Source organism: Podarcis melisellensis (assembly GCF_964234715.1).
Source record: "Podarcis melisellensis genome assembly, chromosome: 7".
Lineage (NCBI taxonomy): Eukaryota > Metazoa > Chordata > Lepidosauria > Squamata > Lacertidae > Podarcis > Podarcis melisellensis.
The window spans coordinates 76,697,924-76,712,766 of NC_138539.1; the positions used below are offsets into that span (position 1 = coordinate 76,697,924).

Sequence of the window (14,843 nt, forward strand, 5' to 3'; positions counted from 1 at the left end):
ATAAAGCATGGTTTGTGAGGACTTCTCGCTCACCCCTTGAGCACCAGCTTTGGTACAGATTTGGCACGGAGATGGTAGCTTGGATTAAGCCAGGGTTCCCCGTTATGTCTGAACCGGGGAACTCTGCTGTAAAGTCAGTGAACAAACCAGGGGAAAAAATCACTTCAAGCATATCCAAAGAATACACACAAAGAGTGAGAAGTGAAAGCATTGGGATTTCCAGATTGAAGTCAGATTCCTAAAAAAATAATAAACCATGTATTTTTGGAACCCTTTGATTTCTCCCTTTTTCTTCTGTACACCATGCGTGGTTTACTGTCCTTATTTTTGTCATTTATATGGAGAATTTCCAAAAGCAGAACTTAAAATTTACCATCTATATAGGAAGAGAGCTTTAAACCAACAAACAAAACAAAACATTTCATCTACTCAAAAAGCCTGCTCCTTTCAACGTGTAAGGCTGGTACTGGGAAGTGGAAAAGCACAAATGGGGGGGGGGGGGAGATATCAAACCACACACGAAGCTAAACCATGCACAAAGATTTCTATAGAGTGCGGAAAACACTGCATTACTCTTTCCTGCGGGCAGACTTCCTCTTTTCTTCATTAAGCTCGTGAGCAGCATCTCTCAACTTCACCTCTGACCCAGGGACACTGGCTGGGATTATATCCAGCTGCAGGCTTTTACTCTGAATTAAGAGGGGGAAGACAACAGAATTAGCAGAGGCAGAGGGGAAAGAGAAAAGGCAGCTGTCTAGTAAGGAGCTTAAGCCGCCGCACTAAGCCAGCCCACGTTTCTGCTAGCAGAAGAACAAAAACCCCCAAAACCCCGCAGCACTTACCGATTTATTGGAATCCGAAGAGATCCCCAGGGCTTTCTCTAAAGAGGTCCTATATTTTTCCATGCGCAGAGAGAAGTCCCTGTATCTTTTGTCCACCGCTGTGACACATTTTTTAATCTCCGCTGCATGGGCATGGCCCTTTTCACAAAAGCCGTCTGCCAGCTGTATCAACAGCTTCACCCTCTCTTTGGTTTGCTGTGGGAAACACAAAAGGCAGAAAGGTAGAACTGGGACAGAACAACACCTATCCAGTAAAAAAAGCATCCACACAAGTGATTTAGCAGATGGTTTGCAAACAGACGAGGCCATGTCTGAACAGCTCTCTGTTGCTCTTGCCATAACACAAAAAAAATCAGGATTGTTATTTGATTTCAAACCATCGATTTAAAGGAGGAACCATCTATTTTGAGTTTTCGGGGTCCTACAAAGTCAGGATTTGACAAGCAGAATTTATCATGGTGGCAGAGGAAAGCCAAGGAATATCTCAATAGGTTTGCAGAAGTAAGGGAGGAGGATTCCTCGCAGCCAGCATATTTATATCCCCCTACAATTTCCATTTTCTCCTAAACAACCCCCAAACTAATCCCTGTCTTCCTGCTCATCACATGCCAATTGTTTATGGCCCCCCTTATATAAACCATCCTAGATGGCCTAAATCTCAAGAATTGGAATAGGAAGAATATAAAATGTGATGTTGGTGTTGTCTTTTAAGCGACTGGCTCTCTGACACAGCCTCAACTTAAAGCAAACTTCAGTGGCACAGCTAAGAGCATAAAAGGTGGGATCCAGTATCAGAACCAGCAAAGATTCTTGTTGAAATTCTTTACTACAAGAAGAGGAAGAGGAAGAGGAAGAGGAAGAGGAAGAAGAAGAAGAAGAAGAAGAAGAAGAAGAAGAAGAAGAAGAAGAAGAAGAAGAAGAGGAGGAGGAGGAGGAGTAGTAGTTTGGATTTGATATCCCGCTTTATCACTACCCTAAGGAGTCTCAAAGCGGCTAACATTCTCCTTTCCCTTCCTCCCCCATAACAAACACTCTGTGAGATGAGTGAGGCTGAGAAACTTCAGAGAAGTGTGACTGGCCCAAGGTCACCCAGCAGCTGCATGTGGAGGAGCGGAGACGCGAACCCGGTTCACCAGATTACGAATCCACCGCTCTTAACCACTACACCACACTGGCTCTGAGGGCATGCTCTGAGGCACCACACACAGGTCATAAATAAAATAAAATATAATTCATTTACTTCTCAAGCACAGTTCTTCCTCTGGACCTGCATTTCCTGAAACACATTACTGATAAACACCATACTCAAATTGTTTCAATACCACTATCAACTAGTGAAATGTATTCTTGCGTTCTTTTCACAACATAGCTCAAATATGCATATCCATTGTGGAATTGACTCTGTAGGTACAAAATACCTGCAACTACAAAGCACACAAAATCTTTGCTTGCTCCTATATAAGCAAAATGTGGTTTAGTGGTCAAGTGCTGAGTTGTTCATTACATGCTTAGCTAAAGGTAAAGGACCCCTGACAGTTACGTCCAGTCATGGATGACTCTGGGGTTGCGGCGCTCATCTCGCTTTCAGGGCGAAGGAGCCAGCGTTTGTCCGCAGACAGCGCACAGAAACGCCGTTTACCTTCCCGCCAGAGTGGTACCTATTTATCTACTTGCACTGGCATGCTTTCAAACTGCTACGTTGGCAGGACCTGGGATAGAGCAACGGGAGCTCACTCCGTCGCGGGGATTCGAACCGCCGACCTTATGATCGACAAGCCCAAGAGGCTCAGTGGTTTAGACCACATCGCCACCCACATCCCTACATGCTTAGCTAGCCAACACTTTATGCTTTCAGAACACAGAGGACCCTGTTACAAAGCAAAAAGAGCGAATGATGTTGCTGCCGTCTTCTTTTCCCCTTTAACAAGAAACTTTGGCACAAGTGGGCAAGACGCATAATGCAAAGTAGAGCAGCAGCACCCCAAAACACACAGTCATTTCAAAGAAGTCATTGGAACCTGAAGGAGCGTCTTCACTCCCATCATTCAGCCCAGACACTGAGGTCCAGTTCCAAGGGCCTTCTGGTGGTTCCCTCTCTGCAAGAAGTGAAGCTACAGGGAACCACGCCTTTCCAGCAGTGGTGCCTGTCCTGTGGAACACCCTCCCATCAAATGTCAAGGAAATAAACAACTATCTGACTTTTAGAAGACATCTGAAGGCAGCCCTGTTTAGGGAGGTTTTTAATGCTCAATGTTTTATCATGGTTTTAATATTCAGTTGGGAGCTGCCCAGAGTGGCTGGGGAAACACAGCCAGATGGGCGGGGTATAAATAAAAAATTATTATTATTACAGTGGACGCTCGGGTTGTGAACATGATCCGTGCGGGATGCACATTCGCAACCCGCAGTGTCGCGTTTGCGCATGCACGGGTTTCAATTCGGCGCTTCGGCGCATGCGCAAAGCGCTATTTAGCACTTCTGTGCATGCGCGACCGTTGAAACCCAGAAGTAACCCGTTACGGTACTTCCTGGTTTCAGTGGTCCATAACCAGAAAAAACGCAACCTGAAGTGTCTGTAACCCGAGGTATGACTGTATTATTATTATTATTAGTAGTAGTAGTAGTAGTGTGTAGAGGAGGGGTAGGCAACCGCTGAGCTAAGGGTCACATGCACCCTTCAATTCAATTTCAGAGCCTGGCTGGAGGAAAGAAGGGGGAAATCATGGTGGAGAAATCCCCAAAAGATGAGGCGATGTAAGGAGGATAATAATAATAATAATAATAATAATAATAATAATAATAATAATAAAAAAATTTTATTTATATCCCGCCCTCCCCAGCCGAAGCTGGGCTCAGGGCGGCTAACAACAATAAAAATAGTCCAGCATTCTAAAAACATTCATTATAAAATTAATTAAAATCAAATTAAGATCAAATTAATGGCAACCATCAAGCAAAATTCTGTGCAGATTGCCAGAGGAGGGGGTCAGGCTGCGCCCTGACCAAAGGCTTGGTGGAACAGCTCTGTCTTGCAGGCCCTGCGGAAAGATGTCAGGTCCCGCAGGGCCCTAGTCTCTTGTGACAGAGCGTTCCACCAGATTGGAGCAGCGGCCGAGAAAGCCCTGGCTCTAGTTGAGGCCAGCCTAACTTTTCTGTGGCCTGGGATCTTTAGGATGTTTTTATTTGCAGACCGTAAATTTCTCTGTGGGGCATACCAGGAGATGCGGTCCCGTAGGTACGAGGGTCCTAGGCCGTATAGGGCTTTAAAGGTTAAAACCAGCACCTTAAACCTGGATGAAGGAGAAAGCTCTCTGCAAACTTGCTCAGTAACTTGTCTCTGGCTCCATCCTTCATCTGCATGCTAAGGAAAAGTGGCCTTTGACAGAAAAGGGTCCCCCAGTCCAGGTGCAGAGACTACATGTGGTTGGGGAGAGGGAACATATCTGCCTGCCCTGCACCCTTTCAACAATGCGGCTCCACTTCTCCCAAAGAGATAAAAACAGGCGCAAGACACAGCAAGAAAATGGCAGGGGACCTTAACTGCCGTCGCAATTTACCTTGGCCGTAATCTGAAATTCTTCATGCTCCTTTAGCAGCTCTTGAGTATGCTGGATACTGGAGCCGGTGGAAGTGTGCGTAGATAAATAAAATTCTCCATTGTCATGGATCCATTCAAGAGCCTAAGAGAGAAACAGATCACGAAGAAGAAGAGTTAGACTACCTTTCAGCAAAGGCAACTTATTTCCTAGGTGTAGAATCCCATTCGAAACTCAGGTCACCTGTTCCTGGGCTTGTCCTAACATCGCCCAGGCATCTCCTAACATTATCCAAGCAGGCTGCCTCAGTGGGAGAGATGATAAGCTGAGCTCGTCGCGTCACCTCTCCTGAAAAATCAGCTCCATTAGGCAGTTCCTACTCCTGAATTGTTTTCAGCTGGTCACTTTAAGAACTGTATATAACTTTCAAGAAGTGGAGCCAGCAATCGCTTTTTACACCTTTTCCCTCCCCGTCCCTTTTTCCTTATGTGCCGTGTCTTTTAGATTCTAGGGTCCATTTTCGTTTTAGCCACTCTGGGAGTCTGTTTTGGCTGAACAGCGGGGTACAATTGCACCAAGTATAAATAAATAAATGCACTCAATCGATGCCCTTCTGTTCATGGAAGAGCTTTAAATGGTTTTCTTTTTCTTTTTTTGCCAATTTGTCCTTCCTCCTGTAACACCATCCTGCCACATGTCACCCTATTGCAGCGGGTCTCCAATTCCTGGGGAAAACTGGAGGCTGCAGGATGGGAGGGAGAGGGGAGATTGCCCTCCTCCTTCCAATAGCGGAGGCATCCATTGGATCAAAATCAAAGTGAATGTGCTTTGAATAGAGATACTTGCTCAAAGGTTTCTGGCAGCCTTTGATGGCACAAACCACAAATTGCAAAGAGAGAAACAGATTAGAACCTGTGAACGATCCTTGGAACATCAAGGCCTGGAGTTAAGTGGTGGGGAGATGTAGCCATTGGTTTCTACAATTCAGAGATTTCCTTCTTCTCCATTCAAATATACTACTGCTCAAATATTGTGAAGATCGTATCTGGGACAGAACAGTCGGTACGGAATGAGACTCTTAATCTCAGGATCAGGGGTTTGAGGAGCACATTGGGCAGAAGTTTCCTGCACAGCAGGAGGGACCATCACGGTCCCTTCCAACTCTGCCATTCTATTAAAAGCCCTTTGTAACTGCAAGGGCACCAACTGGACACCAGTCTTTCTGGGAAGTAAGGTAAAAGGTAAAGGGTGGATGGTTCAGTCCAGTCAAAGGTGATTATGGGGTGTGGTGCTCATCTTTCTTTCAGGCTGAGGGAGCCGGTGTTTTTCCACAGACAGCTTTCTGGGTCATGTGGCCAGCATGACTAAGCCGCTTTTAGTGCAACGAGACACTGTGACAGAAGCCAGAGCGCATGGAAACGCCATTTATCTTCCCGCCACAGTGGTACCTATTAATCTACTTGCACTGGTATGCTTTCAAACTTCTGGATTGGCAGAAGCTGGGACAGAGCAATGGGAGCTCACCCCATCACGGGGATATGAACCGCTGACCTTCCGATTGGCAAGCCCAAGAGGCTCAGTGATTTAGACCACAGCACTTGACCTCATCCCCAACGAAAGAATGTGAACCAAGCATGCCTTGTAGTGGTTTAAACTGTGAGCTTGTTGGGGCACCAGCCCATGTTCCCCCCAACCCCCATTGCTTATGTTACTCTAAACAGCACTGTGTACATAGTAGCTGAGTTACTTCTTACCAATAATAATTCATGTGACTCCCTTGAGCTATGTGTATAGCATTCCCACATGGAATGATACCTGCAAATAGTTCCAAGCATTGTCCCACAGGAATCCAGAACATTTCACTGGAACTGTCTCTTGTGTTCAGATAGAATGAAATAGTTCAGGATCGGTGGGAGAGCGGCCACTTTCTGAAGCGTAACTTTGCAGGAGAAATTATGAGGTTGCAACGCAATAATTGCCACAGATCCCCAAATTCCTGAAATGAGGTTAGTTACAGGGCTCTATTATTGGTGGGTGTTTCCTGTTTCGAGGCTTTCTGTCAGTCTTCTTAGCCAAGCCAAAGCACCACCAGCGGAAGCAATGAGACAGAGGCACGGCAGGAGAACACAATCTCCTCTTTGCATATAGCAAACCCCAAGGGAAGCAGAAAAGATGCTCCAGAAGCTCTCTGATAATATTGTTCAAGATGGTAGGCTTTTTTCACATCGAGAAGGGGTCCCACACTGGGGAGAGGGGGTGTTTTCCCGCCAGGAATGGCAAGGCAACCTCTGAAATGTTTGTGGAAAATCAAGGAGCGGTCACGTATAGACCTGATTGACAAGCCCAAGAGGCTCAGTGGTTTAGATCACAGCACCACCAGCGTCCCTGAGAAGTAGTTCCCATCGAACTGAGTGGGACTCACTTCTTAGTAAAAAAGGGTTACGACTGCTCTGTTTTAACATTTTTCAAGGATGAAACTACATCAGCACTTTAAAAATGCACAAAGCACAGCTAGTTCCAGGTCAGAAATACTTGAGATGCGACAGGCAGAATACAATGTTCTGGAGAATTATATAAAGAGATGTTAGGCGTCAGGGGACTTTTTACACTGCAATTGAAGCTCCATACCAGCTACCAAAAATTATACACTAGAATATCTACCAGCTAAACTGAGCTGAATACAACCATCAAATAAGTTTGGTTGTTGAGAGCATCAGTGTTCAAACACATAATTTTACAAAAATGAAACAGCAGGACTTTGCTGAGAATAGAACAGCAGCTTTTGGACCAGCAGTTCAATAAATAATAGCTCATTTTCTAAGAGATCAGAGAGATGAGAAAATCTGCAGAGATCCGTACCTCATTTGAAACAAAAGTTATTGAAACCTGCCCGACCAACCACCACTGATACGGCCTGGAAAAAGCCTGACCTCCCACCACTTTTCTGTGTATGTAGTTATTTTGGTCTTATTATATTTTATTGAAAGCTTGTTTTCTATAGTATTGGAATGAGTCCCTACAGCTGTATTAAATCCATTCATTTTAGAAATATGTTACATTACATTTAAATCACATGTCTGAATCCATTTCAACCAAATTTGAGAGCAATGCTTTTCAACCCTCTTTTACCGTTGTGCTGGCAATGGCCATCTTTACATCTTTACTCCTAGCACACCAACAAAAACGCTATTTTAGAGTTCTTTTGGAGAAGGGGAAGGACGACTCATTGGGTTGGATGCAATGGGACTTCCTCTTTCCCTCCTCTCCTCGCACATTCCCAAAATCTCCTCTAGAGTGTTCCCCCAAAAACTCTGGACCAGATTTGGAGGGTGTGTGGGAAGCTGCAGGGGAGAGGAGGGGGCCGTTCTGTTGCATGGATGGAATTGTGCAGTGCTGGATACAACCCTATTAAGCCACTGTTAAAATGTGCCACTAGCTGCAGAGTGCAAACTGCACAATCTGGGTTATTGTATACAGTGGTACCTCGGGTTAAGTACTTAATTCGTTCCGGAGGTCCGTACTTAACCTGAAGCTGTTCTTAACCTGAAGCACCACTTTAGCTAATGGGGCCTCCTGCTGCTGCCGCGCTGCCGGAGCACAATTTCTGTTCTCATCCTGAAGTCAAGTTCTTAACCTGAAGCACTATTTCTGGGTTAGCGGAGTCTGTAACCTGAAACGTATGTAACCCGAGGTACAGCTTTGTAAAGTATACAGTTTTGGGTTGTTCCCCCTCCCCCCTTTATTTCCCCTTATACATGGGTGCTGTTTCTTTTTTCCTCTTTTATTTATGTCTCACCATGTTTAGCACTCATATAATATAATTATGTACTTTTTTGAACTTTCAATAAAGATGTCTAGAAAGAAAAAAGAAAGAGAAGAAACTAACTGGGCTTAGAAGAGCGGCAAGTGGGGTTATAAAGGAAAATGCATTTGACCAAACCCTTTTTCATATGTAAGGGGGAAAGAAAGGAAACCTCTCCCACCAGCCTCCCAAACATGTCCATGGAGAATCTATACGGACTGCCAATGTTTTAAGACTATGTAAAATGACGCCATTAATCTTAATGCTACATTCTTTTTCTTTGCCGTGACTGAACTGTATAATATTAAAATATATAAAAGACAATCTGGGTTATTGTACACTTTTCCATTCCATCTCTACCAACCCTATCCAGCCACAAATGGATACTCCCAACTATCAGGCTACCTAGAAAACTTCGTAAAAGCTAGATTGTGATAAATAAAGTTACTAGGAACCTGCACTCTGAGAAACACTCTAGCTGGTGAATTCCAACATACAAAATTCTATCCCCATAGAACTACTCAATCAAGTGGGCCATCTTTTCTATGGCACCAGTACATACTCGCTCTTACATTGCCCTTCGCTTTTTCCTTTCTCTGTGGTATACCTGTATACCTGAAGGAGCGTCTCCACCCCCATCGTTCAGCCCGGACACTGAGATCCAGCGCCAGGGGCCTTCTGGCAGTTCCCTCATTGTGAGAAGTGAGGTTACAGGGAACCAGACAGAGGGCCTTCTCGGTAGTGGCACCCGCCCTGTGGAACGCCCTCCCTTCAGATGTGAAGGAAATAAGCAGCTATCTTCTCTTTAAAAGACATCTGAAGGCAGCCCTGTTTAGGGAAGTTTTTCAATATTTAATGCTGTATTGTTTTTAACACTTGATTGGAAGCCGCCCAGAGTGGCTGGGGAAACTCAGCCAGATGGGCAGGGTATAAATAAATTGTTGTTGTTGTTGTTATTGTATATGGCTCATAAAATCTAGCAGCTGGGTCAAGGAAGGTTGGTGTGAGAGGCTGCTTGGTCCCTGCATCTCCTTCCCTACCTGTGCTATCTCCAGAGCCAGCCCATTGGATCCTTCTAGCCATGCCTTGGCGGCTGTAGTAAACTCAGCCAATTAGGGTGAACAACAGCCAACTCCAGCTTGAGAGTCGCTGGCAGTCTACATTCCCTGCTGCTGCAAAAGATGCTAGCGGGTCCCTTTTCGGGAGATGCGTAGGACCTTAAAACCTCTGAGGCTGCAAAGCAGAAGATTGCGCCTGGCCCTTTAGATCCTAGTCATGTGCTTCCAACTTTCTGCTAGTGGGCCACCAGCATACAACCTACTGTAGTTTAAAAGCAAGTCATTTATAAAGGTAAAGGTAAAGGGACTCCTGACCATTAGGTCCAGTCGTGGCCGACTCTGGGGTTGCGGTGCTCATCTCGCTTTATTGGCCGAGGGAGCCGGCGTACAGCTTCCGGGTCATGTGGCCAGCATGACTAAGCCGCTTCTGGAGAACCAGAGCAGCACACGGAAACGCCGTTTACCTTCCCGCCGGAATTTATCTACTTGCACTTTGACGTGCTTTCAAACTGCTAGGTTGGAAGGAGCAGGGACAGAGCAATGGGAGCTCACCCCGTTGCGGGGATTTGAACCGCCGACCTTCTGATCGGCAAGCTCTAGGTTCTGTGGTTTAACCCACAGCGCCACCCGCGTCCCAAGTCATTTATATTTAGGGATTTATTAGTACGTTCAGCACTTCACACACTATGGCCTCCTCACAAGCATCATCGTGCTGATTGAAACTCCTTGTGGCGCAAAAGGACTAGCGGTTAGAGTGCCGACACACTCGCAAGCAAATTCAGCATTGCCACAACGGAGAAAAGGGACAAGAGGGCATTTTTTTAGCACAGGCTATACAAATCAGCGAGACGTGATGCCACTTGCTTCTCGGCTGCCTGTTGGGAGAAGGGCTGCAAGCAAACATGGGCATTCCAATCCAACAGCGCAAGGAAGAAAAGGCTGCTTAAAATACAGGCCCTGACCTGTTTGGCGCTCCGTTCGAAGACCACATACTGCTGACACTGGTCAAGGCGTCTTTTCCTCATTGTCCAGTAGTGTAGGACACGGTTTTCCCTCTGGAAGAGCTCGTTCAGGATATCTGCCGGATCATAAAGAAGCCAAATCAATCGGTGCACTGAGCAAAAAGCAAAGGCCTATGGAACTGATATATCTGGCAAGCCGTTGAGGTAACTCAAATGAACATAAGGAAGTCAGGCATACATCAGCAATAGTTGAAAACAAGCGGCAGTGGCAAGAGAATAGACTGAACAACAAGTTTCATTAAATCTCACATGTTGCTCTTGCAATACAAATTAAGGATTCTTTGTCTGTAGGAAGGTTGAATCTCCTGTGTCTGGTGTAAAGGGTAAAGGTAAAGGACCCCTGGATGGTTGAGTCCAGTCGAATTCGACTTTGGGGTGCGGCGCGCATCTCCACTTTCAGGCCGAGGGAACTGGCGTTTGTCCGCAGACAGCTTTCCGGGTCACGTGGCCAGCATGACTAAACCGCTTTTAGCGCAACGGGACACCGTGACAAATTCCAGAGTGCACGGAAATGCTGTTCACCTTCCCACCATAGTGGTACCTATTTATCTACTCGCGCTGGTGTGCTTTTGAACTGTTAGGTTGGTAGGAGCTGGGACAGAGCAATGGGAGCTCACTCTGTCATGCAGATTCGAACTGCTGATCCAAGAGGCTCGGTGGTTTAGACCACAGCACCACCCACATCCTTAAAGTGTATATGTGCCTTACATTTAAATATGGCCTTTATGCTGTTATAGCAAGCGGTCAATGCATGAAACAACTCTCACAAGCCATAACTTCTACACCCAGTGCTGCCCGCTTGAATTTTTGGGATATCAGGGTATCTAACTGTGTTTGGATTATCATATACAGTGGACGCTCGGGTTGCAAACGTGATCCATGTGGGATGCACATTCGCAATGCGCAGCGTTCGCAACCTGTGTCTGCACGTGCGCTGGTTGCGATTCGGTGCTTCTGTGCATGTGTGATTACTGAAGCCTGGAAGTAACCCGTTCTGGTACTTCCGGGTTTTGGCGGTCCGCAACCCGAAAAAATGCAACCTGAAGCGGCTGTAACCCGAGGTATGACTGCATTGCTTAATAAGCTGCGATATGAACAAGCTTAGTACCCTTGCACACATCCACTTCCCCTTATGTGAGTGAACAAACAAGTCTGCAAATCTTCCTATCATTAATCGATGTGTTCCACTGCATCCAAACTAGGAATGTAAGGCCGACAGTTTCAGAACAAGCCAGGATATGAAATCATAGTTTAGAGTTGGATTCATATCCTGGCTTGTTCTGAAACCACTGGCCATAGCGTCCCAGTTCAGACCTAATGAGAACCTAGTGTTAACTGAAGACTTCTTGGCGTGTTCATTTGCTTGCACAAAGGGAGAAGTGCACAGATACTAGATCCATTTGTATCTTGGCTTATTAAATGGAGATACAATCATCCAAAGGCGGCCACTGAGTGTCCCAGAAATCATGGCAGATCAGCAGAACAGCATGAAAAAAATACAAAGCTATGTATATACACATAAAATAAAATAAATGAAGCAAAGTGTTGCCATTTCAGCTCCTCACTGAGATCTGCAATTTATTTTCGCACTCCAGAGTGTTCACCATACTCATAACTGGTCCTCAGCTTTCTGTTTTCAAACGCATTAATTTGTCTATTTATTCATTTAAGGTATTTCTGTAACACCCTTCAATTTACAACCATCTTTTTTTATTGAAAGAAACAGTCAATAAAACAGAGTGCAGAAAAAGCATTAAAAAAAGAGAGCCACCAATCACTTAAAAAACCAAACAAACCAGGTGTTAAAAATCTGGCCGGGGAGAGGGCAATAAAAATTCTTCACCATGCACTTAAAAAGTTACTAACACAGGTGCCAGGCAAGCTCACCTAGGGAGAGCATTCTAGTAATGGGACACCACAACTGAAAAAGCTCTCTCCCCAGTCATCACCTGCCTCACCTCCAATGGTGTGGCCACTCAGAGGAGGGACTTTGAAAACAACTGGAGTGTATGTCAGGCTGCTGTGGGAACAGATGTTTTATTGGGGACCCACGTCAGCCAAGCTGTGTAGGGCTTTAAAATGCAGCCACCAACTAACTTCATAGAAGGCTTTATAAGCACTACATAGGACACTGATTTCATTATTTTTGTGCATTCTGATTTCTGCTTATTTTAAGGATAGGTCTTGATCATTTTCTCTGTGTTAATGTCTCTGTTACAGCTGTTATTTTGTTTTATTTAGCAGTTTGCAATAAATAAATGTGCTGCCGGGATTATGGAATATTTTATTTGCATGAAATATTTAGAAAATCTGTGTATTTTTATATATAGCTGACAGACAATTAATTTGAAGTTTCTTAGTTTTTAACCCCCCCCCCTCTCCTCTTAATGCTATCTATTCCTTTCTTGTTCTCTCTATTTTTCCTCTTCTTCCCCCCCCCCCGCCCAATTAATGTTTTCATTTTATCTAGATCCGTGGTTCCCAACGTGGGGCACATGCCCCACAGGGGGGCAATTGGATTTTTAAGGGGGACAATTTGAGAATGAGTTATTAACAGTGAATGGCCTTTTAGGCTTTGTCCACGTGAATAGGCATTCACTTTCTGAATAATAAGAATTACCGTATTTTTTGCTCCATAAGATGCACCAGTCCATAAGGCGCACCTAGTTTTGGGAGGAGGAAAACAAGAAAAAAAATATTCTGAATCCCAGAAGCCAGAACAGCAAGAGGGATCTGGCTTCTGGGATAGCCTCTGGCTGTTCGGACTTCTGGGATAGCTGCGTCAAGCCTCTTCAGGGCAGCAGGATGAAGGCTCCCCCTGCCTGAAGAGGCTCCGTGCGGCTACGGCAAAAGCCAGGAGAGGCGCTTCGCTGAAGGGGCGCCGCGCAGAGAGCGAGAGCTGGGAGGGATGAGGAACAGAAGGAGCCCCTTCTGTTCCTCCTCTGGCTTCGCAGGACAGGCGTATCGCTGAAGGGGCGCTGCGCAGTTCTCCCTCTCTGCGCAGCGCCATTCGCTCCATAAGACGCACTCAACATTTCCCCTTACTTTTTAGGAGGAAAAAAGTGTGTCTTATGGAGCAAAAGATATGGTATATGTCATGGGGGGGGGGAATCAGGATTTTAGAGATGCATGGCCAAAAAAAAGTTGGGAACCACTGATCTAGATTAAAGTTTTTCTTCTTTCTTTTCTTTTTTCATTTATTTTTGTACTCATGTTTTTGTAAAACTTTGATAAATATTTCACCTGGAAAAAAATAATAATAAAGTTTTAGCCTGGACAAAAAATATATTTGATTATCATCTTTGTATCTCTCTTTATAAAACCTGATAAAATTTATTCAAAAAGAGGGGGAAAAGAAACACTGTTTCACACGCAGGCACAGGTAAGTGTATAATTTACACAAACAGAGGAAACATGCTTAAATGTTTGGCACCGTTGTCATTTGTTATTAATACATTATCTCAAGTTGCAAAAAATTCCAAAACTTCCACTGTTGTGCTTCTCCCTCAAAAAACTACCTTATTTTTTACCTGGTGACAACCACAGCTAGGAGTTCTTTATTGCTCTTAGCATGGCTTGCTATGCTAACAGGGGCAGCCGATGCACAGCTGATTTGTACCCTTCTTCTGTGTGTGCTTCGTGGGTACCACCCGAATAAGCCAGAACTGTATCGCCGCCTTACCAACGGAATGGTTGAACTCTATTAAGATCGACAGATAGCCAGCCCATCGTGCATGCTTACTTTTCACCTGCTGTTCAGGGGCCTTGATGTGAGTCACCATCCCTGGCATGTTGACGCTATTCCTGTGCAGGTATTTCAGGAAGACATCAGCATTTCGCCGAGCCAGCGTGCAAGCCTGGAAGAGACCACAGACAGACACATCAGGGCAGGCATGCGCAAGGTGATGCTAACTGACCTTGTCGTTTTAGGCACTACAAGTGGAAATTTAAATTCCGCTACAGCCTGCGTGTAATGGCTTGAACAAACAAAGCAAATTTGGTCCATTCCTCTTGGGCTGCACAACACAGATGCTTCTCTATGAGCAAGTAAGGTAAAGGGGCCCCTGACCATTAGGTCCAGTCTAACTCTGGGGTTGTGGCGCTCATCTCGCTTTATTGGCAGAAGTTGTCTGAAGTAAGGGAGGGATGCTTCCTGTTGAATCTCTACTGTGGCAGGGAGTTCCACGGGGCAGGGTCTGGCACACTAAAAGCTTGGTCTCTTGTTGTTGTTGTTTAGTCGTGTCCGACTCTTCGTGACCCCATGGATCAGAGCACGCCAGGCACTCCTGTCCTCCACTGCCTCCCACAGCTTGGTTGAACTCATGTTTGTAGCTTCGAGAACACTGTCCAACCATCTCGTCCTCTGTCGTCCCCTTCTCATTGTGTCCTCCATCTTTCCCAACATCAGGGTATTTTCCAGGGAGTCTTCTCATGAGGTGGCCAAAGTATTGGAGCCTCAGCTTCACGATCTGTCCTTCCAGTGAGCACTGAGGGCTGATTTCCTTCAGAATGGATAGGTTTGATCTTCTTGCAGTCCATGGGACTCTCAAGAGTCTCCTCCAGCACCATAATTCAAAAGCATC

The 14,843-nt window shown here is 45.3% G+C and overlaps 1 protein-coding gene across 7 annotated transcripts in view; it reads right to left on the reverse strand.

Annotated features, from left to right (window-relative positions):
* The window catches only part of TRIO (trio Rho guanine nucleotide exchange factor), a 255,311-nt gene that overhangs the window by 97,455 nt on the left and 143,013 nt on the right, over positions 1–14,843 (reverse strand). For all 7 annotated transcript variants that reach the window (XM_081919102.1, XM_081919103.1, XM_081919104.1 and 4 more), the window contains exons 19-23: positions 14,003–14,117; positions 10,201–10,316; positions 4,400–4,522; positions 843–1,037; positions 574–689 (exon numbers count right to left, since the gene is read on the reverse strand). In XM_081919102.1, the coding sequence (XP_081775228.1) occupies positions 574–689; positions 843–1,037; positions 4,400–4,522; positions 10,201–10,316; positions 14,003–14,117 (665 nt within the window). The remainder of the gene's footprint in view (positions 1–573; positions 690–842; positions 1,038–4,399; positions 4,523–10,200; positions 10,317–14,002; positions 14,118–14,843) is intronic.